Consider the following 22184-nt stretch of genomic DNA (forward strand, 5'->3'; position numbering starts at 1 on the left):
GAGTCTGGCAACAAGGGAGAGGGCCTTCTCAGTGGTGGCCCCCAAATTATGGAATGATCTTTCTGACGAGGTGAGTCTGGCGCCAACACTGTTATCTTTTCGGCACCAGGTCAAGACTTTCCTCTTATCCGAGGCATTTTAGCATGTGTTTTTAAATTGCTTTTTAAAAATGTGTTTTTAAATTTGTATATTTGTTTTTAATGTTTTTAACTGTTGTAAACCTCTCAGAGAGTTTCGGCTATGGGGCGGTATACAAATGCAATAAATAAATAAATAAATATACATGACAAATATGTACTGTATAAAAGTGTGTTGAATACATGTATCCAAATTCAGATCAGTGTACTTCCCATGTACACATGGATCCTTCTCATTCATGTCAATAGAAATAGTGTGAAGATCAGCTCCCTCTAGTAAAATGAAAGGAGAACCATGTGTGTGTTGGTACTCCCATCCTTAGGGGGAAATAATGCTGGATTGAGGTGATGATGAGTGCATGTTCTGGACACAGATCTGAGTTTAGGTGAGTTCATTTCTTTTTTAAAGTGGGTTCTTCCCCTGTTCATTTTTAGACAATATACTCTATTTAGCTACATTTCACTGTGGACAAGCCACACCATCATGCCGGTATTCACTGAATCAACAGAACAAATTTAACAAGACAAATTATAGAACATGAAGCACTCAGTTCCAGGAATTCAAGGGTGAACGAAAGTAGCATCTACGATATCAAACCCTCAAAAAACGCTAACACCAATAAAGTACTTTTAAACAGGACTTATGGGAAACCCCCTAAACTCTGACAAGAAAAAGAGATCTTGCTCATTTTAGTCAGTAGTGTCTGGCTTTCCCAAATCCATCAAGATTAGGCCACTTAAAAATGAAAATCATTCTGTTTATATCAATATCCCATTCAAAATATTGTTTAGAGTGCTTAAAAGTCTTATCATTTTGAGATCTTGCATGTGCTTTTCACTTAGAACAAATTACTGTATTTTCAAATCATGCTAATTTTTCTTGCCCAAAGGAGGTTTTTAAGCTTCTCAGAACTTCTTAACAGTTAAACTCAAACAAGATATTATTCATACATGTCAAGCCCAAGTACAACATCCAGGTCTGTAAAACTTCTGGACTTAGAATACCATTTCAGACAATGTTCCAGCCACAAAAATAGGGAAACCTGGCTAGATACAGTTAGGAAACTAGTAATTTGGAACTATTCTGGTCTTTCTTTCTCTTTGCCAACTCAGTTTGTGTGTTTGTATGCAGGGTTTACTAAATCTTATGGGAATGTGGCCTATTTGGATAGTTACAGTGCATTTGGCACAGCTTCAGTTTAACACATTCTTCTACCTATTTATGCAAGTAGTGAGCACCTTGAGTTTCCAGGAAGCCAAAATTCACAAGTTCTTGTCCCTACATACAACTTCCTGTTAGTCTCACATATGTGCACCCCTACCTGACTCCTTTTGGACTCTTGCTAGCTTTTCCTTCTTTTGCTACAGAGCATGGGGAGAAGAAAATATGAGACTGAAACCTGACAAAATCTTTTAAGTATGGCTTTAATATATCCTGATTTCAGGGACAATGGGATGGCATACATGTCCCAAATTACTTGGTAAACCTGACTATCCCTAAATTCAGAAAAGCATTTGCATTAGCTAGATTTAATGTCTTGCCATCTTCACTTCCGGAGGGAAGCTTCAGGAGGGCTCTTTATCCAGAGTGATTATGCCCTTATTGGAGGAGTGGAAACAGTTGAACATGCTTTATTATATTGCTTCTTTTGTTATGGCATCAGATTCATCTTTATAAACCCAACTTTACAGATAATCCCTGGCAGATTTGATGAATTTTATTTATCATATCTTTTGTCAGATCAGAATTCCCAGATTACAGCTAAAGTGGCTTGTTCTTGCGCAGCCGCCATCACCTGCCATAGATTGTTGATAAAATATTATTTTAATATTTTATTAGGCTTTTATACAGGATCTGAGTGTTTCATGCTATTACATGTGTTTTATTTTGGTCTGGTTTTTGTATTTTATATGTGCTGGCCTATGACAGAAATAAATAAATCTAATCCAATTGAAACCTAATCTTTCTGCCTGCCAATGAGGGAGGAGATTCTGCTCCAGGCATTTGGTGGGCTTCATGTAGATAAATGTGCCTTGAAAATTTCTGGACATTGATCGCACTACTACCTTTGCATGCATTCATTCAGCATGCATGGTACTCCACAGAGTTTCATAACCAAAAGGTAGACAGATTGTAAGCTTATCACAGAATAGTAGAATTGGAAGGGGCCTATAAGGCCATCAAGTCCAACCCCCTGCTCAATGCAGGAATCCAAATCAAAGCTTTCCTGACAGATGGCTGTCCAGCTGCCTCTTGAATGTCTCCAGTGCCTGCGGGAGAAGAAGGGGTGAATGAGTATGTTCAGTTGTACACTCTTAACCCTGGTAACAGTTGGGAATGAGAATTAAGGGATCAAATGAAATACCTTACAATCAATTTGACATGGAATGGATTATTTTTATTTATTATTAGCTACATAAATAAAATATACAGGTAGTTAAAACAACAATTAAAAGAGGTACATTTCCTGGTGAAGTAAGGGGTTGCGGTTAAACATTCACTCTGCAGAAGCGGAGGACCCATTTTGATGGTGTGCTCCCAGAGACTTATGGTATCTGATGGATTTCTTAATGTTCTGGGGGATTTTCCAGTGGACAGAGCTGCCAATTCTGTTGAAGCCCTTCTCTTGCTGTGAAGTGGCTAAACTAAAGAGCCACAGATAACGATCGCTCCTGTCACATCTGGCACTGTGGAGGTCCCTGGCACTTTGGGGACTTGCAAGCAATGTAACAGGCTGGACGACAACTAGAGTGCAGGTGGAAAAAGTCTTGTTCTTGTTGGAAGTGGGGCAAGGGCAACTCCTGTTTTGTTCTTATGTTTATGTTCCAAAGGGAGATAGAGTTAGGGTCCTCCAGATGGATAGACTTGATTACCTTTACCTGTGATGCTTTGACTGAGTGACTTCCGTCATTAGACAGATATGTGTTAGGGAAGCTTATCTGCCCCTCCTCCTTCCACCCTTTCCTCTCTTCTCTTCTTCGACTGTCCGAGAGAGAAGGGACACCTTTGTCTCTGTTCTCTTTCTCCTGAACCAGGAGGGCAACTCCCAAGCCTGGGCGTTGCACCTCCAGCTTAGTTAGTTAGTTAGAACTAGGTATGCCTTTTATTTACTATGTATTTCTATAAATAAAGTAGCTTTTCTTGTTTTACCAAGTCTTAAGTCTCAGTGTTCTCAATGCAGCGTAAAAGCCTGCTACTTAGGTAAACGCACACACTGGCACACACACATTTCAGACCGTTGACATTCTCTGCTAACATTTATACAAATTTACACAACAGTTCTCAGGTGACTCAACCCTGCTTAGAATGCATAATACCATGTGGCAGAGAGAAGAGCAAAGATGGCACATTCTGTAGTCTCCATTGCACCCTCAAGTAGTTTTCCAGTAGAACTCTTTAAGGTAGTCCAGAGGTTGTTATCCCTGGAGGGCATTCCAATGGCACCCTCAAAGGCCATTTGGGTCATGCTTGCACAACACTTTGAGAATAAATACATTCGCCTTTGGAATTATCTTGATGTCATCGTTATGGCTGCTTCTAGTGAAATGTCTAATATTATATCTTTAATTCTTTGCTAGGATCAATTCAAGTTGATGTAGCCTGAGGACATGGACAAGATGCTTGCAGTAATGTGCCTGACTACATGCTCTCTCAAACCCTGCCCCTCATGGTTAATCAAATCTAGTTGGCATGGTATGACCAACTGGATTCAGATGGTGATTAATATATCTTTATGCAAGGGGACAGTTCCCAGTGACTTTAAAGAGGTAGTAGTATGGTCATTCCTAAAGCAGTCCACATCAGCTATGATGATGCATTAATCTGATCTACTGATTTGTGATGGGTTTTGTACTTGTTTTATGAATGCAATTTTATTGTCGATTTATGCTGTTCCTCACCATATTTTTTCTTAACGTTGGAGGAATAGGGGCCAAATACCTCACCTGATGATCCCACATTAGGCTCACTGTGAGAAATTAAAACAGCTCCCTGCTACTCTTCAAATGTTGGTGCTACCACCACTGCCAAGAAAGCCTTAGAGGGCCCATCAACGTAAGAGGGGGCCCACAAGAAGCCACTTTCCCAAAGCCCTGTCAAAATTGAAGCTGGCCCTACACCTAACATATGCTGTAGAATACAAAGAGAAATTCCAAGGTCCCTACTGAAATTCCTGAAAATCTATAAAGACCAGGACAAACACGAGTGGTAAGGACAGGTTTAAAATAATAGCAAAGAGGGGCAGAATAAATTTGGCAAATAAAAGACCCTGGAAATGTGAGGTTATGGTGCGACAGTGAGAACTTTTGAGAAGAAATGCGTTTTAGCTGAGAGAGAAAGAGACCCCTGAAAGTGTACTCAAATAAAGCCACAGTTTAGCAGTCTGGGGTAGGAGAAAAGAACAAATGGGACTGATAAATGTGGTCGTTGTGTGGAGCAGAGAATGAGAATGATAGGCCAGGGATGTTGCTTGATGTTACATTTAATTAGCACATCTGGTTTTCAAGTTCAGATTACTGGTCATTTATAGTTTTCCTGACTATTTAAAAAGTAGCCAAACGCATACTTCTGGTTAATGCTCAGGACTTGACTTGCCTTATAATATGTTCAGGCTTTCATGAATGTTTCTATTGTTATCCTCTCAGTAAATCCCCTTTCCAAAACTAGAAAACATTTTATTCCCGGCTTAGGCAGTCATTTTCTCTCTCCCCCCACCCCCTGCTAAAAAGAAAGGCAGCCCATCTGTCTAACAAATCTGTCATTTCCTTCTTTCCATGCCTCTCATTCCCCTAATGTCATTTTTAGTCAACCACTTGTATAGATTGCTTACTGAAATTTTAATAGCTCAAAGGGTCTCCATTAATATTCTATCTTATATCTTTAGAGGTGTCGACCAGATTTAGTTTGTCCCCCGTCATGGTCAGATCTGAATATGTGATGGAAAGTGTCTAATTGTTCTACTTGGAACAGGTTCATCCATCAGTGTGACAAACTCACATTCAGAAAAGACTTACAAACACATATGAACATATGAACTTGCATTGAAACATTCACAAGATCATAGGTGACAGACAACTGTTAGTTTATATAGATTGTACTGGTATAAACTAGTGAAGAACTGTGTTTCCTGCTCCCCACCACCATCCATACCCATATAAATAAAACTTCTATTACTTTTCCAGCAACTCCTCTGTAGTGGCTGTTCTTTACAGACAAGGAAAGAGGTATACAAGAAAAGAATTAATATGCATTTGCCTGATCTGTGGATTCACAGCTAAACACTCTCTCTGTACTTTGTACATGATGACATTCACTCTTTTTTCTGCATAAATGGCACATATGAAGTGGACTGAAAAGCATTTATATATGTAAAAATGAATTCCATTATATTTCTTTCATTCATAAATGCCCAAATATAAGGACAGAGAAAAGGGGTTGCTGTGGTCTACAGAATTTCCATCTCTGTCATCAGTAAGCGACTCTGTCTCAGTGCTGGCTGTGAGGGCCTGCACCTGGTGTCAGGCCAAGGAGATATTAAACTAGGGATGCTGCTGGTGTACAGTCCACCCTGCTGCCCAGCAGCTTCTGTGACCGAGCTGGTGGAGGCCATCTCGGCTGTGGTATTGGAGGAGCCCAGAACGACAGTCCTGGGTGATTTCAATGTCCATGCTGAGGCTGCCTATAGTGTTCCAGCTGAGGACTTCATGGCCTCCATGACAACCATGGGGCTATCTCAAGTTGTCACCAATCCAACTTATAGGGCAGGGCACACCCTCAACTTGGTTTTTTCTCCAGATGGAGGAAGGGGGATTCTGGAGATGGGGTGGTGGTGGATGTCATCCCATTGTTTTGGTCAGACCACTTTCTGGTGATGTTTAGACTTATGGCTACAATCCTCCCCTGCATGGGTGGTGGACAGGTTAAGATGGTCTACTCCCAGAGACTAACGGAATCCACTGGATTCCTAAGTGCCCTGGGGGAGTTTCCAATAGATAGAGCAGGTGACCCTTTTGAAGCCCTTCTTTTGTGGAAGTACGAGACATGTCAGGCTCTTAACACGGTTGCCCCTAAGAGCCCTCTCCAGCATTGTGGAGCCCGGTTTGCACCTTGGTGCACCAGTAAACTAAGGGCAATGAAACAGGCTGGATGACAGCTAGAATGCAGGTCACGAAAGACATGCTGCGAGGCTGATCGGGCATGAGTAAAACATCGTAACTGTGCCTATGGTGTGGTGGTGAGGACAGCGAAGAAGGCCCACTTCTCTGCCACCACTGTATCCTCAAGTAGCTGTTCAGTGGAGCTTTTTCGTATTGTCATGGGTCTGTTGACATCAACTCCAAGAAATGGAGTTTTAGAGGCCTTTTGGAGGCCCACTGTGAATTGTTTACAAGGCACTTGGAAGATAAAATTACTTGCCTCCATGGCAATCTTGATGCCCCATCCACATCTACTGAAGTCCCCAGTGAGGTGGCCAGTGCAACATCTGCTGCAACTTCTTGGGATCAGTTTCAGTTGATGCGGCCTGATGATATGGACGAGGTGCTTGCGACAATGCAGCCAGCAACTTATCCTCTCAATCCTGGCCCTTCTTGGCTTATTAAAGTTTGCCGAGGGGGTATGACTGAATGGATCCAGGGTGTGGTCAATGTGTCTTTGTGGGAGGGAGTGGTCCCAGCCACCCTGACAGAGGCAGTGATCTGACCATTCCTGAAAAGTCCATCCTGGAATCATCGGTTTGTGACTACTACCGCCTGTCATAAATACCCCCTTTTTTAGGAAGGTGTTTAAGAGAATTGTGGTAGAGCAATTGCAAACACTCTTGGATGAAATAGATTATCTTGACCCATTCCGATCTGGGTTCAGGCCTGGTTATGGGACTGAATCAGCCATGGTTGCCCTGATGGATGACCTTTATCAGGAGGACAGGAAGAGCACAACCCTGTTATTTTTACTTGATCTCTCAGCAGCTTTTGATTCCATTGACCATGGTGTCCTTCTGAGCTGACTTGCTGAGATGGGCATTGGAGTCAATGTTTTACAATAGTTCAGATACTACCTCCAGGGTTGTTTGCAGAGAATAGCATTGGGTGACTGTCTTTGGGTCCCCTGGCAGTTGTGCTGTGGGGTGCCACAGGGTACCATCTTGTCCCCAATGCTTTTTGACATCTACATGAAGCCCTTGGGGATGGTCATCAGGAGATTTGGGGTGAGGCATCTGCAGTATGCTGATGATACCCAGCTCTATTTCTTTGTAACATCTGAATTGGGAGAGGCCGTGCAAGCCCTGGACCAGAGGTGGGCTGGATGAGGGCCAATAAACTGAGTCTGAATCCTAACAAAACGGAGGTGCTGCGGGTTGGTGGTTCCTGAGTTAGGATAATTGGTCAATTGCTTGGTTCGGATTGGGTCATAATCCCCCTGTAATAGCAGGTTTATATTTTGGGGGTGCTCCTGCATCCACCTTTGTCACTAGAGGCCCAAGTAACCTCAGTGGCTATGACTGCCTCTCTGGACTGAGACAGCCTGACCATTGTTGTCCATGCACTGGTAACCTCTGCTCGCTGGAGCACAGTATCACCAACATGTTACCCCACTACTGAAAGAATTGCACTGGCTGCCCATTAGCTACTAGGCCAAGTTCAAGGTTCTGGTTTTGGTGTACAAAGCCCTATGCAGCTTGGGACCAGGATACCTGAAAGATTGTCTTACCCTTTAGATATCCAGTTAACTACTGCGCTCTGCAGGTGAGGACCTCCTGCAGATACCATCTTATCAGGAGATCCATTCTGCATAAGATAGGAAGCAGACCTTTAGTATAGTGGCACCTACCCTTTGGAATTCCCTCCCCTTAAATATTAGACAGGCACCATCTCTGCTATCTTTTCTGTGCCTACGGAAGACCTTCTTCTTTCAGCAAGCCTTTTAAGTAAAGACCTTATCACAGTCTGTGTCTGTGCTGGAATTACTTTTTTAGATGTTTTTAAAGCTTTTTTTAAAGCTTTTTTAAAAGATGTTTTGTTTTAATATATTTTTAAAGATATTTTGTTTTAATGTTTTTAAAGATGTTTTGTTTTAAAATGTTTTAAAGTCTTGTTTTTAAGATGTTTTAGAGTTTTTGTTTGCTGCACTGGGTTTCTTCTAGGAGGAAGGGCAGGATATAAATTTAATAAATAAATTTCTAGATTTATTAAATTTCTAAATTATTATTATTTATTAGATTTCTAAATTTGAGCACATATGAAGGCAGAAGTGAACACCAAAAAGTGTAAGGTTTGGCTATGGCAAATACATGTTTGCCATCATAACTGCCTGTTAAAAGTACATTGGGTAGCAAGCAATATAATGTAGAAAATGACTCAGAAGGAAAATGCTGCGTGAAATAGTCCTTTACCAATGAAGGATGAAACAATGCATACATTTAAGTACACCATCCTGTGTGAACATGGTGGGAGTCTTTTTGCTGTGTGTTGTGGCTTCCAAGCTCATGTCCATGCACCAAGTAAAACACATGCATGATTTTCACATGACAATTATTTATTTAATAGCAGCTTTTCAAGTTGAAGTAATTGGTGTTGACTGTGAAGCTACTCAGTTGGTAGAGTCATCAAAACTTGTATTGACAAGTGCAGAGCCGGCTGCTAAAAATGTAGTCCTATATATTGGATTGTGGCGGTGGTGATGAAGTCTCTTACACACTAGCTTGCTGAACAGGTGTGAAAACTCATGAATGCAATTGCTGGGAGTGCGTGGAGTAGTTTGCTTCTCATGTTCAGCAAGTGATTTGTCTGTTAGGCTAGGACTAAAACCTAATACAAGGAGAAGCTGAAGACTAGAAAGAGTTTCTGGAACTTTGGAAAACCAAGGGACAGGAGCTCAGAGGCAAGAAGGATGGATGCAGAGCAGGCAATGGGTTGAGAATTATGAAATTTTTAAAAATTGTTTTAATTTTTTTAAAATTGTGTTTTAATTGTTTTTAAAAGATGTGTTTTAAATTTGTATGTTTGTTTTTGATGTTTTTAGTTGCTGTAAACCGCCCAGAGAGCAGTACTCAAATAAAACCACAAATAAAATAAATAAATTGACCAAAGGATATGTGGGGAACCAGGCTTGAGGAAAAGAGCAAAAATGACAGTTAACTGATACAAAAAGGGAATGATCAGACAAAGTTCTCTGAAGAAGCTTCACATAGCTCAATCAATACATGCTATGCACTAGGGAGACAGGCCACGAGAAGGAATGGAAACAAGAAGCCCGTGTCTGAAAGAAATGTACGGATAGATCAGTCTTCCCCAACCTGGTACCCTCTAGATGTTTTGGATGATAGAGTTATAGTCCAAAACATCTGAAATAAGGATGTAACAGATGGTGGAAACACGTAGTTGAAAAGAGGAACCAAGGAGAAAATTGGAGTAAGGCACAAACTACGCACAAGCCTAGGGATGAAAGGGGTTGTGAACCTACTGAATAGTGTAAGGAAAGAGAGGGAGCAAAGGGAACATAGCACTGCTAGGTCTAGAGTCTAGAGCCTGATGTCAATTCTTCTGGTGAATTCTGCTGGTTAAGACATCTACTGCCATACAGCATTTTTGATCAGGCAGCTGTAATGGAGCAAGAAGGAAGCAGAATTTCCACATACTTTGAACTAGGTAGCCAATGTTTTACTAAAAGACTTCTAGTCTAGATTTTATTTAAGGAAAGAGAGAAGGGCAGAGGTCCTTCACTGGAGATCACCACATGTGGAAAGCGCATTCTTTCTCTTTCTAGCTGTGTGATCTCAGTCTGAATCTGGATTCTTATTCCAGTAAAACACTTGAACATGTACTTCAAGCCATCTGTATTCAGCAAAGTTCTTGTCCTTATTGGAACTTGTTTTTCTGTAAATTTATGAGCTGGTCCCAGTTCAACAATATAACACAATATAAAAAAGATTAATGACAGGAAGCATTATCATCTATCTAAGCTTCCTGCAAATTTATCCTTGCCTTTTGGAAAGGATAATTTTAAATTCTGTTCAAAGTGCAGCATACCAATATATACATAGCTGACTGTTATTAGCATGCATACGTTGCGGATGGCCACAGGCACTATGTTGGAAATGGTGCCATTTTCTCTCCCCAAGAAACAATAACTAATAGACCACAGTCCCTACAGAGAGGCGCTCTCCCCTTTTTCATGACACCATGAAAAACTGTGCCTCTATTTTTGCGCTCATCATTATCAGCTTTATGCAACACATCTCCTGCTGCAGAAGGGCTAGATTCAGAACTTACTTCCAAGTAAATACACAGAGGACTGCACTGTAAAATGCATGAGTTGAGTTGCAGCTCCATCTACTTGTCTATATATACAAAAGTGGTTTACTCTTCATGGATTACAATTCCAGAGGAGCCATAGGGGTTTTAAAAATCTTTTTGTCCCTTTTCCCTTGAAATTAGTGCTGTGCCAATAATTTCCTTCATTTTTTACCATTCATAATCAATTAATGAGAAAAGAAATTCTGTTAAAATTATCAAAGGAGAGAGAAATTTTAAGTGAAATTCTCATACTACAGACTTTTGATGTGCTTACCTTACTTTTGAGGTGGCTGAGGGATGTTTGTAAGTTTCTTTCATTCCACAAATCATCTCATCAGTGGCCTGCACTCTGCAGTCTTCTTAGGTGCCTGTGCTTCAATTAAGCCCTAGGAAAGCCATCACTCCTCCCATGGGGCTTTTTAGATTTGGAAGTGGAGGCAGCCTGAGAGAATGCAGAGCGCTAGAGAAATTTTTACTAGAAAGCATTTCTCATACACTACCCTTGGCCACCTTGCAATGATTTATTTATTTTATATACCGCCTCATAGCCAAAGCTCTCTGGGCAGTTTACAACAATTAAAAACATTAAAAACAAGTATACAAATTTAAACCACACCAAATTAAAACCCATACAAATGATAAGGTCAGCTACACTCCCATCCCCACATTCATCAAAATTCTAAAGAAAATTCTCAAGAATTAAGCAGAAAAATTGAAGCCTCTTTCATAGAAGAAGAAAACATTTTAAAAATTGGAGGATAGATTTCAGCACAGTGAGATGGAGATACATGGTGGCTGGGAGAAACATCCAGAGGTGAATAAGGAAGGAAGGAAAGATTTGGAGCCAGGTGAAAGAGATATCTTAAGAGGTGACTGGAAAGGTTGCAGCAAAATTACTCTCCTCCTAACAATGCTCAAAGTGGACTGGAATGCCTTTGTTCTTTGTAATCTGAAGGGCTTCCATTGCCTCAGGAAGAGATACATCACCCCATAATTAGGGATGGGGCAGAAATTAGATTCAGTTCATATTTAAAGTCGAATCTACCTAATCCACACTTTCAAAAGCAATATACAAACTGAAACACAGACATCCTTTGGAAGTCACATTTGCCTGAATTTTGTAATTCTCCAACCCAGCAATGTGTACAATATATATATGTACAGTATACTGGGGTAAAGTGTGCATAGAAATGCATTTATTACTGAAAATAACATGCAAAAATGCACTATATTAGGGAACAAAACTTTTGCAAAATTATATAGATTAAACAGTATTACATACAAAAATGTGCATATTAGGATAAACTTGAACTAAAATGCAGATTAAGTTTCATGAGGACTTTTTTTAAACAAACGTGGAAATGTGGAGAAATGGAAAACTGAGAGAAACCAAAATTGACATATTTGCCTATCCCTACCCATACTATGCAGAAATGCATTTTGCTCAACATGCAAAACTCTACCAAAAAAAAGTTCCTTGACTACCCTAGCAGAGAGGGACATTTAAATGTTGCTTCTAAAACTCACAACATGCAACATCCTGTAAGATTTGTTATAAACCCTGAAAACTCCAAAATATTCATTTTAATATATACAGATTCTGTGTGTTTTCATAGTTTAATTGCATATGTACATGAACTGTCATTAACTGCAACAGTAATAATGAATCACACTATAGTGAACTTAAAATAAACATTTTAAATATAAATATTTATTTAAGTGTTATATAAAACAGAGTCACCTGGAGCTGCTGTTCTAGATCTGGAAAAGCCAAAGGAAAGGCATTGTCAGGGGGTGTATCATCTGAAAAGGAAACAATTTTAAAGAGTGCATGGTTATTTTAAAGTCTAAACAATTATTCACAGACCGCATCATCAACTGATGTAAAGCACAGAATAAATGTCCAAGATTATATTTGTTTTTTCATGTATACAAGCATCCATTTGGTCAATTATTTGGGTATCAGAACTGGGGACCAAATGCAGCCCCACCTCCAGCCTCTCTCTCTGGCCGCCAGCACTCTCCTTGGGACACACACCTTTCACAATCACACACCCTCTCCCCAGGCTAATCCTACTTTATATCCTCCTTTTGTCTGGCTGGACTGTGTCCTTGAACTCTGATAATGTCTCTTGGCTGCTTGGATGGAGGATAGACAGGGATGCGAGTGGTTCTTGCTCCCCACTGGCATGTGGCTCCTGGAAGGTTGCCCAGATGGGAATGCGATCCTGGGTCTGAAAAAGGTTTCTCATCCAGCATAAGCTCTCATTCAATAGGCTGTAATCCAAGAAGGTAGCCTTGGTCTTCTTCACAACTAGTTAGCCTAGATTATGTATTTGGTCCTACAAGAGCAGTCATGTGATGGAGGAGTGACACAGGCAGCCTTCCCATTCCCTGTGTAGATTGTGTTTTTGTCATCAAGTGAGACTCTTGATTATGACAATTTTACACTATGGGCCCAACATTTCTTTCACTCTGAAATGCCTCTCCTGGTTCCTAACAGTCTGCAAATAGCTGTGGCATGGACTCCTCCCACCTCTGAGCAAAGCATGTCCAGTCCCTTCAATGTTTCTTCTAAATCCTCTATTTTTATTGTCCTCTTTGGAGGCTCTCTGGCTTTGAATTATTTGCTCAGATTTAAGGCTCCCCAAAATAGACTGTTGGAGGCCTAATTTATGTGGAACGATGATGAAGAAGAAAAATTAACAAATCCACATTGCATGGAAAAGTTTTTTCTTCCCATTGTATCTTCTCCCTTGTATTAGTAATGTAACAGAAGACTAAGCCCTACATATCCAGCTTTTCAAGATCATTTGAATTCAACTAATTCACTATAGAGGATCTTAAAACAATCACTTTGATGAGCATACTCATTAGCCTCTCATGTGACTAAGACAACATTAGACACATCTGAACCAACAAAACATGAAATTTCAACCTTACTTTCTCAAAGTTTTATAAATAATCTTAACAATGTATTTTTGATCCATTAGTTCTGTTGTCTAAGCCTATTGCCTATATTCATCCCCTCTCAAAATAAGGGATCAGGACCCAAGAAGGCCAGAAATAAACACTAGCTGTGGTCAACACTATTTGAAGATAATTATTTCCAGAACTTAATGTTATTAAATAGTACAACTCTCTGCTACAGCTTGAATGGGCTTAAACAAGGCTAGTGCTGCTGCTCTAAAGCAGGTACTCCTGTGTGGATGCACACAGTCATGAGCCATGCTAACCAGAGGTGGATTGATGCACAGGAGTGGGGGGAGGAAGACTTGGACTGGGATGTCCCGGCTGGGGAAGGACCCAGCGAGGGGTGTTGACAGGCCATCTTCAGCTGTCCCATGCACCTCCCAAGAGGAACCCCTGGACTGGCCCCTTACTCCTCCTCCTCCACCAGACAGCTCTCCCCTCATAGAGGAAGAGGACGGACTGACATTGAAGCCCCACCTTCGCTCTGGTCCAGGAGGCAAATGCAGCAAGAATTTCAACAATCCCAGCTCAGGAGGAGCCTGCACTTACATGTGCACACACAACAGGGACTCGGGCTATATGGAAGCAGGGAGCCCACCCAGCCCTATTTAAGCTGGGCATGGGGGGACGGGTTAGTTGCTGAGTCAACGTCTTTATGCTGCCAAGTTGTGCCTAGTTAGTTAGAGAGGGGTGCTGAGTTCTAAGTAAGCCATGGATAGATTCATGAAGCACACTGAACTGAAACTTTCTCTTACTTCAGTAAAAGAAAAAAACTACAACAGTGTCTGAGTTTGAGTTCCTCGAGTTCAGGCAGGACAGTTTGACTCAGCCACCTTGTCAGCTTCAGGGCTGGGGGCTGGGCAGTAACGAAGCAGCCATCAGTTAGCTGGCAATAAATCAGTCAAGGCCAGGCAGATAACAGAGGCCAGCTGGCAGAAGAAAGGCTTGACAAACTAACCAGTAGCAGTGTCCAAGAGCGTCATCCAGGTAGGGAAGCAGAGTTCAGGAAGCCAGGGGTCCAGTCCGAAGGTCTATAGGCTAGTAATGGTGTTACACATGAGGGGTCACCACCGACGTTGTAGTCAGCAGTCTGCTGCAGCCATTAACTGCCTTTTATATCAGACTCCCTAAGCCAGGTGACCGTGATTAGTCTCCCAGCTGCTTCTTCTTAAACGACCCGACCTCTTCCTTCATTGCTGTGCTACTCACTGGCGTCTCCTTTCTGCAGGGGGGAGGGGAGCCTCCTGTTCATACCCAGAATCCAATTGAGGGGTTTCAGCCAGGTCCTGAACATTCTCCAGCTGGGGAAGAGCCAGAGTTGTGTCCTCAGGGGTTCCACTAGTTCCTTCTCCTGGGTCTGCGAACTCTGCCTCTTCCTCCTCCTCCGAGTCCTCTGAAGGGACCATGACACACCTCCTCCTCCAACCCATGAAGGAGAGAATGGAAGTGAACAGGAGAGGACTACCAGAGCTTTCGAGTCCATGTTGTCAGAGCTACAGAACCTCCGAGTTGAAACTCAGTCCCTTCGGCCCTCAAGGTCTCCTGCCAGGGTTCCTTTACTATTTGCAAAGAAAAAATGCAGGGAGCTCCACCCCTGCCATGATTACCATGAGTTGAATAAGATCACCATCCCCAACAGGTATCCGCTCCCCCTTATCAACAAAATGCTGGAACGACTGCACACGGCCAAGATCTACACTATGTTGGACTTGCAAGGAGACTATAACCTAGTCCGTATTTGAGAAGGGGATGAGTGGAAAACTACCTTTAAGACCTGATATAGCCACTTCGAGTATCTGGTCATGCCATTTGGTCTATCAAACACCTCAGCTGTCCTCCAAAATTTTATGAACAACATTTTTCAGGACTAGTTAGATCGTTTCCTGATAGTCTATTTAGATGACATCCCTATCTACTCAAACTCCCCCGCACAGCATGAAGCTCATGTGCGAGTGTGTTGCAGAGATTGAGAGAGCATCACCTGTATGCCAAGCTGGAGAAGTGCGGGTTTGACCTGACCACCCTGGACTATATGGGATACCAAATTTCTCCCACTGGGGTGGAGATGGACCCCAGAAAGGTGCTTAGCATGCTTTCCTGGAACCCCCCAAGACCAAGGACCTACAGCAATTATTGGGTTTTGCCAACTGCTACAAATGTTTCATTGCTGCCTTCTCCAATAAGACAGCCCCTCTAACAGACTGTTTAAAAGGGACTGGCCCCCTTTGCTGGACTGAAGAAGCCCAACAGGCATTTGAGCAACTGAAGGTGTTCTCCTCGGAACCCATCTTGCTACATGCTGACCTCCACTGACTGTTTGTGGTGGAATTGGATGCATCAGGCATAGCCATAGGAGTGGTGCTGTTACAACCTGCTGAAAAGTGGGGAGAGCTGCTTCCCGGTGCCTACTTCTCCCAAAAGTTATCTAGCTCGGAGCAAAACTACACCATCTGGGAGAAGGAGCTACTCGCCATCTGAGACCTGGCAACACCTATTGGAGAGAGCCCAGCATGAAGTGAAGGTCCACGCAGATCATTGGAAACTTGACAGCCTGCAAACAGCCCAAAAGTTAAATTGAAAAAAGAGGGGAGGAAACCCCAGAATGACAAAAAAGGGACGTGTGCAAATTATCAAAATGGTTTATTTACACACATATGTCTTAAAAAGTCTTGCACCTCCACTTTTTTACCAAAAGTTAAATCAACAGCAGGTGTGCTGGGCACAGTTCTTCCCAAGATTTCATTTCCATATCAACTACATTCCCCAAACACAAAACCGCAGTTACGATACCCTGTACCGCAAGCCTGAATATCAGGATACCTGGCCTGAACCCTCTTTGAGCCACATCATCACCCTAGACAAAACAGTAGTGGCAGCCTGTCTCAATCCATGGGTTAATTGTGTACAGCAAAGGAGCAAGACCCATCACCCAGGCATGGGTGCAAAAGCTACAGCAGCCCCCACAAAACCGTTCCCTGTGCTTCACCCAGAGGGCAGGGCTGCTCCATCACTTTGAAGCCATTTACATTCCTCCAGGAGAGCTATGGGCCAAAGTCCTACACCAATGCCATGACGTTCCATTTTGGTGTGTTCAAGCAGGCCATTTTGGTGTGTTCAAAACCTTGCAGGTGGTGGCATGAGATTTCTGGTGGCCACAAATGAAACATGATGTCAAGAAGTATGTCCACTCCTGCTCTACTTGCCTGAGAGTCAAGCATGCCCCAGGGTGCCTGGCCAGGTTATTGGAGCTGCTCCCCATGCCTGAGGGTCCTTGGCAGATGATCAACCTGGACTTCATCACAGACTTACCCCCCTCTCAGGGGAAAGCCACTATCCTGGTGGTGGTGGACACCTTTAGCACAATGGCCCATTTTGTTTCCTGTGCCAGCATTCCAACAGCCCGAGAGATGGACCAGCTTCATCTAGGATAGGGGCCCCCAGTTCACAGCCTGGTTCTGGTGCGCCTTGTGGCAGCTGTTGCAGAGCAAACTAAAACTGTCATCATTGCACCACCCCCAGATGGATGGGCAAACTGAGAAAGTGAATGCCACCCTGGAGCAGTACCTCCACTGCTATGTGAACTACCAGCAGGACAACTGGGTGTCTCTATAGCCCCTGGCTGAGTTTGCCTACAATTACTCAGTTCATGCCTCTACCCAGCAAACTCCCTTTTTTGCCATCTTTGGCTACTATCATCAAGTCTTCCCCACATCTACCTCCTCCCTAGCAGTACCAGTGGTGATGGAGTTTGTTCAAGAGTTGCAGGCAATGCACCTGCTGCTACAAGAGCAGATGGCAAGAGCTAAGGCCACTTACAAGAGAGTATCCGACCAGCACCCTCAGCCCTGAAATACCGGTGCGGGATAGGGTTCGGCTTCAACTTGTTATCTGCCCAACTTGTTATCTGCCCATGAGGGTGCCTTGCCATAAATTGGAAGCTAGGAGGGTGGAACCCTTTGAAGTAGAGGCTCAGATCAATCCCGTAGCATTCCAGCTTCACTTGCCCGCTTCCATGAAGATACACCCTGTGTTCCACCAGTCCTTGCTAACTTTAGAGGAAACTCCACAAGCTAGAGGGAGCCCCAGCTGATGAAGCGTCAAGGCCCCAGCTGACAAAGCATCAAGGCGAGTTAACCAGCAGAGCGAGAAGAGGGTAAGTAGCTCCCATTTATTTCATTATTTAATTGAATTAAAACAGCTCAGAGCAATAAGTAATAAGGGCAGCCTAAGGTTACCCTGAGCTAGGAGCCAAATCCTGAAAGAACCTATATCTTAAGAGACAGATCCTAGGAGAAGGAAGCCTATAGAAAGCTAGTTCTCAACACCACCCTAACAGGAAAGCTTCAGGAGACACTGTAAACAAGTCTAAATTCCAGTCGGAGAGAAGGGGATAAAGGAAACTCCACCAATACATACAGGGAGAGAGTCAGCTCAGTCTTTGCTAAAATGGGCAGCTTTAGCCTTCCTTAAACACAACCACAAGCTCTGTTTCCCTAGGTTAAAGAAAGGCCAGGCTGTTCTAGGTGGGAAAACAACAAACAAAAAAAGATTTGCCTGGAAATTGCAGCCCCTTGCTTAGATTAAAAGCAGCCAAAAGCCAGTCTAGTTTGTCCAGGCCACAGTGCAAGGCACTGCTTAAAACTACAGGGGAACTTGCACTGATAAAAGTGGTTGTTGTCAGCAAATAAAATAAAAATAGAGTAAAAGCTAGTTAACCTTTCTTAGTACCACTAGTCAAAGTCCTTAAACAGCCCCGCCCCTCGCTAAGGAAGGAAGCCTGCCTTCCTGCCTTCAAAGGAAGGAAGCCTGAGATAATCCTAAGGAGTTAAGCCCCAGCTGATAGTTGAGCCATCAGCCTCAATTAACACATCATTGGCTGGCAGCAGTAGCTGGGAGGGACCAGCCACACACCACACACCAGCTGACGAAGCGCCAAGGCCCCAGCTGACAAAGCGCCAAGGCCCCAGCTGACAAAGCGCCAAGGCCCCAGCTGACAAAGCGCCAAGGCCCCAGCTGACAAAGCGCCAAGGCCCCAGCTGACAAAGCGCCAAGGCCCCAGCTGACAAAGCGCCAAGGCCCCAGCTGACAAAGCGCCAAGGCCCCAGCTGACAAAGCGCCAAGGCCCCAGCTGACAAAGCGCCAAGGCCCCAGCTGACAAAGCGCCAAGGCCCCAGCTGACAAAGCGCCAAGGCCCCAGCTGACAAAGCGCCAAGGCCCCAGCTGACAAAGCGCCAAGGCCCCAGCTGACAAAGTGCCAAGGCGAGTTAAGCAGCAGAGCGAGTTCGGCAGCAGGGCGAGGAGGCCAGGGCCCCCCACTCTGCCCGTCTGTTCCCTGACCTCAACTAAACCACAGTTTCCAACCCATTGACGTAATAAACCTTAAACAAAACTATGCAGGTGAGAAGCCAGCAGGGGTGTGGGGGCTTTCCAGTGTTTTGCACTGCCTGCAGCATGTACGACTATCTGTCTGTTGGACAGAAGTCGTGGGTGTGCTCTCGGTGCAATGAGCTCCTTGCTCTCCGGGAACGACGTCATTTCCTTGAGGCCAAGGTGGCTGACCTGGAAAAACTGAGAGAGGCAGAGAGGTGTGTGGATGAGGCCTTCAGGGACATTATAGCTGTGTCCCACTCCAAGGATGATAGCTCTTCTGCTATCATGGAGAACGATGGTCTCAGGGAAGGAGAGCATCCAGCTGAGGAAGAGGGAAACGATCCCTTAGAAGGGACCCATTCCTTGGGGGATGAGCAGCTATCCTCTCATGCCGAGGATATATCTCCAGGGGGTGGAGGGATCCTTGTAGTGGGTGATTCGATCATTAGGAACATAGACAGTGGGGTGTGTGATGGGAGTGCAGACTGCAAGGTGTTTTGCCTGCCTGGTGCAAAGGTTGCGGATATCGCCCATCGTTTAGACAGTTTGGTAGACAGTGCTGGGGAGGAGTCAGTGGTCGTGGTGCATGTTGGCACCAATGACATGAGGAAATGCAGCTGTGAGGTCGTGGAAGCAAAATTTAGGTTGCTAGGTAGGATGCTGAAAGCCAGGACCTCCAAGGTGGCTTTCTCTGAAATGCTACCGGTTCCACGCGCAGGACCAGCCAGACAGGCCCAGGTTTGCAGTCTCAATGCGTGGATGAGACAATGGTGTCGGGTGGAAGGGTTTGGATTTGTTAGGCACTGGGGAACATTTTGGGACAAGCCGGGCCTGTACAAAAGGGATGGGCTCCACTTGAACCAGAATGGAACCAGACTGCTGGCACTTAAAATTTAAAAGGTGGTGGAGCAGCTTTTAAACTGACTGAGGGGAGAAAACCCGACAGGAGCTGAGGAAGGTCCCATTCAGAATAAACCTCCCCCCTGGGATAAAGACCAAAGAAATGATGAAATTTTAAAAGGGGTAGGCCTAGAAGTAGGCACTGTGAGAGCAGGGGCACAGGATATAAATTCAGAATGGCAAAATTACCACAGGCCAAACCACAAGTGCCAAAGACACTTGAAGAGAGACACTGCTTACAAGTGCCTGTACGCTAATGCTAGGAGCCTCCAAACCAAGATGGGAGAACTGGAGTGCTTGGTCTTAGAGAAGAGCATTGATATAGTGAGCATAAAGGAGACCTGGTGGAATGGAGAAAACCAGTGGGATACGGTTATCCCTGGATATAAAGTATATCGGAAGGACATATTGGTGGCGGAGTCGCTCTATACGTGAAAGAAGGCATTGAATCCAACAAGCTGGAAACCACAAAAGAGGCGGACTCCTCCACAGAATCGTTGTGGGTGGTGATTGTGATGTTCCTGTATTAATGTATATATGGTAAGTGCTGTTTGTATAGAAGATATGTGGTAAGTGGAATGAAAGAGGAGGAGGGAGTAAATGAGCAGTAGAATGCTGGATGATTGGCTGAGTGTTTGGATGGCTGAGAGTATAAATGGAAGGATGACAGTTGAATCTGGGTGGACGTTAGTGGGTTGTTTGAGAGGTGTTAGGTGGATGTGAGTGGGTTGTTTTGGTGGAGTTTGGAGGTGGGTGTGAGTTGGTGTATGTCAGGAGAGTGTGGAGAAAGAGGAAGGTGGAGTTCGGATTAGTAATAAGTCAAATATCGCAGTAATAGATGAAACCATAAGCTTGTAGATCATTATCATAGTTATCTTGTTATTAATGTTATTTAATAAATACTATTTTGGTTTACCGAAGGCCTGATCCTTGGCTGGGATTTCACAGACCAGAAGGGAGGGTAAGGTAATAACCAAGGCTGAAGGGAAACAGTAACAAATGGTGGCAGCGGTGAAGAGGAGAAGATAACATAAGTATCCAGAGCAACCCCGAGTTATGAGTTATCTGCATTGATACAAGGGGGTTGGGAACAGCATAGGCACGCAGTCACGAATATAACCAGATAGAGAGACTCAGGCAAGGTCTCTGGGAACATGGGTTGTAGAACGTGACTGGTGGTGCTGCCTAGCAGGGGGATCTATTGAGATCTGTGCTAGAGCGGAGAGAGAAACCATAAAAAAGGACAGTCCGGACTGGTGGAGTCCCTGGTGGTGCCTAGTGAAAGGCAGTAGCCACGAGCAGGTAGGAACCTGACAGGGAGAGCCAGGGAAGGGCGTCACAGGGATACCATGCCCCAGGAGGAATTTAATACTGGGAACGATCTATTGTCCCCCTGATCAAAATGCTCAGGGAGACCTGGAGATGAGATATGAAATTGAGGAAGCATCCAAACTAGGAAATGTGGTAGTAATGGGTGACTTCAACTACCTGGACATAGACTGGCCGCATATGTGTTCCAGTCATGACACAGAAGCAAAATTTCTAGATATTCTAAATGACTATTCCCTAGACCAGTTGGTCATGGAACCGACCAGAGGGACGGCAACCCTGGACTTAATCCTCAGTGGGGACAGGGACCTGGTGCAAGATGTAAGTGTTGTTGAACCGACTGGGAGCAGTGACCATAGTGCTATTAAATTAAACATACATGTAAATGGCCAATTACCAAGAAAATCCAACACGGTCACATTTGACTTCAAAAGAGGAAACTTCACAAAAATGAGGGGATTGGTAAAAAGAAAGCTGAAAAACAAAGTCCAGAGGGTCACATCACTCGAAAATGCTTGGAAGTTGTTTAAAAACACTATATTAGAAGCTCAACTGGAGTGCATACCGCAGATCAGAAAAGGTACCGCCAGGGCCAAGAAGATGCCAGCATGGTTAACAAGCAAAGTCAAGGAAGCTCTTAGAGGCAAAAAGTCTTCCTTCAGAAAATGGAAGTCTTGTCCGAATGAAGAAAATAAAAAAACACAAACTCTGGCAAAAGAAATGCAAGAAGACAATAAGGGATGCTAAAAAAGAATTTGAGGAGCACATTGCTAAGAACATAAAAACCAACAACAAAAAATTCTATAAATACATTCAAAGCAGGAGACCATCTAGGGAGGCAATTGGACCCTTGGATGATAAGGGAGTCAAAGGTGTACTAAAGAACAATAAGGAGATTGCAGAGAAGCTAAATGAATTCTTTGCATCTGTCTTCACAGTGGAAGATATGGGGCAGATCCCTGAACCTGAACTAACATTTGCAGGAAGGGATTCTGAGGAACTGAGATAAATAGTGGTAACGAGAGAGGAAGTTCTAGGCTTAATGGACAATATAAAAACTGACAAATCACCAGGCCCAGATGGCATCCACCCGAGAGTTCTCAAAGAACTCAAATGTGAACTGCTGATCTGCTGACTAAAATATGTAACTTGTCCCTCAGGTCCTCCTCCATGCCTGAGGAC

General features: G+C 43.7%; 1 protein-coding gene across 2 annotated transcripts in view; it reads right to left on the minus strand.

Moving 5' to 3' along the window:
* Positions 1–22184, minus strand: part of MAP3K7CL (MAP3K7 C-terminal like) — a 79252-nt gene that overhangs the window by 16225 nt on the left and 40843 nt on the right. For both annotated transcript variants that reach the window (XM_061627869.1, XM_061627870.1), the window contains exon 3: positions 12172–12233. In XM_061627869.1, the coding sequence (XP_061483853.1) occupies positions 12172–12233 (62 nt within the window). The remainder of the gene's footprint in view (positions 1–12171; positions 12234–22184) is intronic.

Source organism: Rhineura floridana, chromosome 5 (assembly GCF_030035675.1).
Source record: "Rhineura floridana isolate rRhiFlo1 chromosome 5, rRhiFlo1.hap2, whole genome shotgun sequence".
NCBI classification, from domain to species: Eukaryota; Metazoa; Chordata; class Lepidosauria; order Squamata; family Rhineuridae; genus Rhineura; species Rhineura floridana.